This window comes from Meleagris gallopavo, unplaced genomic scaffold (assembly GCF_000146605.3).
Source record: "Meleagris gallopavo isolate NT-WF06-2002-E0010 breed Aviagen turkey brand Nicholas breeding stock unplaced genomic scaffold, Turkey_5.1 ChrUn_random_7180001948754, whole genome shotgun sequence".
Lineage (NCBI taxonomy): Eukaryota > Metazoa > Chordata > Aves > Galliformes > Phasianidae > Meleagris > Meleagris gallopavo.
Window position 1 is genome coordinate 1 of NW_011210398.1, and position 2242 is coordinate 2242.

The 2242-nt window shown below is 58.3% G+C and overlaps 1 protein-coding gene across 1 annotated transcript; it reads left to right on the forward strand.

Annotated features, from left to right (window-relative positions):
- Positions 1 to 10: 10 nt before the first annotated feature.
- LOC104916819 (maestro heat-like repeat-containing protein family member 2B) lies at positions 11 to 2230 on the forward strand. The gene is made up of 7 exons (XM_010727834.2): positions 11 to 179; positions 512 to 631; positions 777 to 884; positions 1069 to 1228; positions 1356 to 1396; positions 1573 to 1714; positions 2109 to 2230. The coding sequence occupies exons 1-7, from the start codon at positions 18 to 20 to the stop codon at positions 2213 to 2215; spliced, it is 840 nt and encodes a 279-aa protein (XP_010726136.2). The 5' UTR covers positions 11 to 17; the 3' UTR covers positions 2216 to 2230.
- The last annotated feature ends 12 nt before the right edge of the window (positions 2231 to 2242 follow it).

The window sequence follows — 2242 nt, forward strand, 5'->3', positions numbered from 1 at the left end:
TACTCTGGCTCGCTCTGATGGTCAGTACCACTGGTTGGGACTTCCAGGGATCCCTTCTGCCATCTGGGTTGTGGCTCCGCTCATGTTTCTGCGCATCTCTTGCAGAGCCCATGATGACAGAGAAGCTGCCCCAAGTTGTCAAGGCTGTGCAGCGTCTGTGCAGCGACCCCAGGATCCGGGTGAGCTGGTTTGGGAAAAGAAAGCGTTGTCGGGGTGGTGATGCTGCTGTCAGCGTGGGCAGGGCTGAGGTGATCAGGGAGGTGCTGGGGCATTGACCACACGGTCACGATGTCTCCTGTGGGGAGAGCAGGCAGAGTGGAGTGGGCAGGTCCCTGTGTTGTGCATGGAAAGCGCACAGTCTGGTGCTAAGGCCTGGCCCTCACCTCAGGAGCCAGGGCTCCTCCTCTGCCCTTGTTGTCTCTGCTCGTGCCCAAAAGGCTGCCCCAACAAGCAGGTGGCTTTCCTTTGCCTTCTGACCAGGAAAATCACACCCACAATTGACCCCTTGCAGGTGAGGATGGCTATTCTGTACTTCATCAAGGATCTGCTCAGTTCCAACACCCGGAGCTGCTCAGCTTGGGATGTGGTGGGGCACATCTTCAGTGAGTTCAGCCGCACCACGGAAAGAAGGGTAAGGACAGTGGGCAACATCTTCTTTGGGAAGACCTGTGCTGCTCAGAGGGTGGCACAGAAGCACCACTGGGGCCACACCTGAGCCTCCCGAGAGGCTCCTGAGAACTGAGCGTAACCAGCGTTTCCACACCACTGTTGTGCAGGCAGCCGGAGACCTTTCTGCTGAGGAAGCCCAGGAAGAAGGAGCTCTCCAGGCACTGTGCATGGACATCCTGGGGTCACTGGACTTCTCTGTGAGAGGGATGTCCAAAGTAAGTCACACTCTGCCCTGCTGCTGCTCCTTGCCTTCGCACCCGGTGTTCCTCGTCCCACCACCCCAGGTCTCTCCTCCAACGTGCTCTGAAGCACACAAGACTCGGGGAAGTTCACAGAATCCTCTTCATCTCTGAGCGGAGGCAGGAATGCTGACATGCTCAACTGCCTCGTTCCCTACAGCTCCTGTGGCCACGGCTGCTGTTGTTCGTGGTGCCAGCCCAATACACCGGCATGCTGATCCCGGTCTCCCGCTGTGTCCGAGCCCTGTCCCAGAGAGAGGATCTGACAGGACGGCAAATAGAAGATCTGGATCCCCATTTTGTCAGCACCATGTTTCAAGGTAGGAGCACGAAGTCCCCCAGTGAGCTTTGTTGACCTGTGGTAGCACCCAGAAGGGACAGTGGAGGTGCGTGTGGCTGGGCACAGAGTGTCTTGGAGTCTTACTCAGCACTTTTGTCTCCTCGCAGGCCCACTGCTGACTCCCCAGACACTGCTGGTGCGCCTATTGGTGAGTAGATGCTCCAGAGGCCGGTGTCACGAGCCCTCAGGAGGAAGCAGCATGGCCATGGGCAAAGCTGTTGGCTGCTCCTTGACTGCCAGGGCAGAGCCAAGCTGCTTCCATCCTGGGGAGAAGCTGCTGCTCTTGCTGCAGAAGTGACCCTGCTTCTCCTTGCTCTCCCTCAGGTGGTGGCAGGCAGCCCTGTTGCAGGCAGCGAACTCCAAGCCGCTGCCTTACTGCTGATGCAAAACCTGCACAGCAGGTTCCACAGAGCTGTGGGGGCCATGTGGGCTACTGAGATCCCCCTGCTGCTGCAGTGTCTTGAAGGTAAAGCACTGGTGGGGAGGGAGAGGCAGAGGCAGGGAAGGGGGGAAGCGAAAATGCATCTCTGCAGTGTGGCAGAGGGAAAGCATTTCCTGCAGCCCAGTGCTTGCTCTGCTGCTGTTCCCATTCCAGGGAGACAGCGCTGAGGCCCGGGGACCTTTCCTCCCTGGGGAACTGCCCATTCCAGGACACGGATGGGCCCTTCACGTGCCCTCAGACAGCAATTTATGAGCTGTTAGTTCTGCGTTCCTGCGGGGACAGTGTTTGTGGGGAGGGACAGGTCATTGTGGAGGGGGTGTGGGTCCCAGCTTGGCAATGTCAAGTGCCCAGGCCAAGCCAGTTCTTCTTCTGTGGCTTGACCCAAAGTAAGGGTCTTTTTCTTCCTATTGCTGTGCAGGGAAAGGGGAGAACTTCCTGGACTCTGCAGAGTTTGAGCGCCGTCTGCTAAAGGTACAGCATTGCTGGGAGGCGCGGTGCAGAGAAGTGCTTGCCTGCCCCAAGTAGCCCCGCTCCCATATGAGCCACTGTGGG

Excerpts from the sequence above, each read along its gene's own strand:
- LOC104916819 (XM_010727834.2), top strand. The coding sequence starts at position 18 with ATGGTCAGTACCACTGGTTGGGACTTCCAGGGATCCCTTCTGCCATCT. Across the intron at positions 632-776 it reads GCCGCACCACGGAAAGAAGG|GCAGCCGGAGACCTTTCTGC; the intron begins GTAAGGACAGTG and ends ACTGTTGTGCAG. Across the intron at positions 885-1,068 it reads CTGTGAGAGGGATGTCCAAA|CTCCTGTGGCCACGGCTGCT; the intron begins GTAAGTCACACT and ends CGTTCCCTACAG.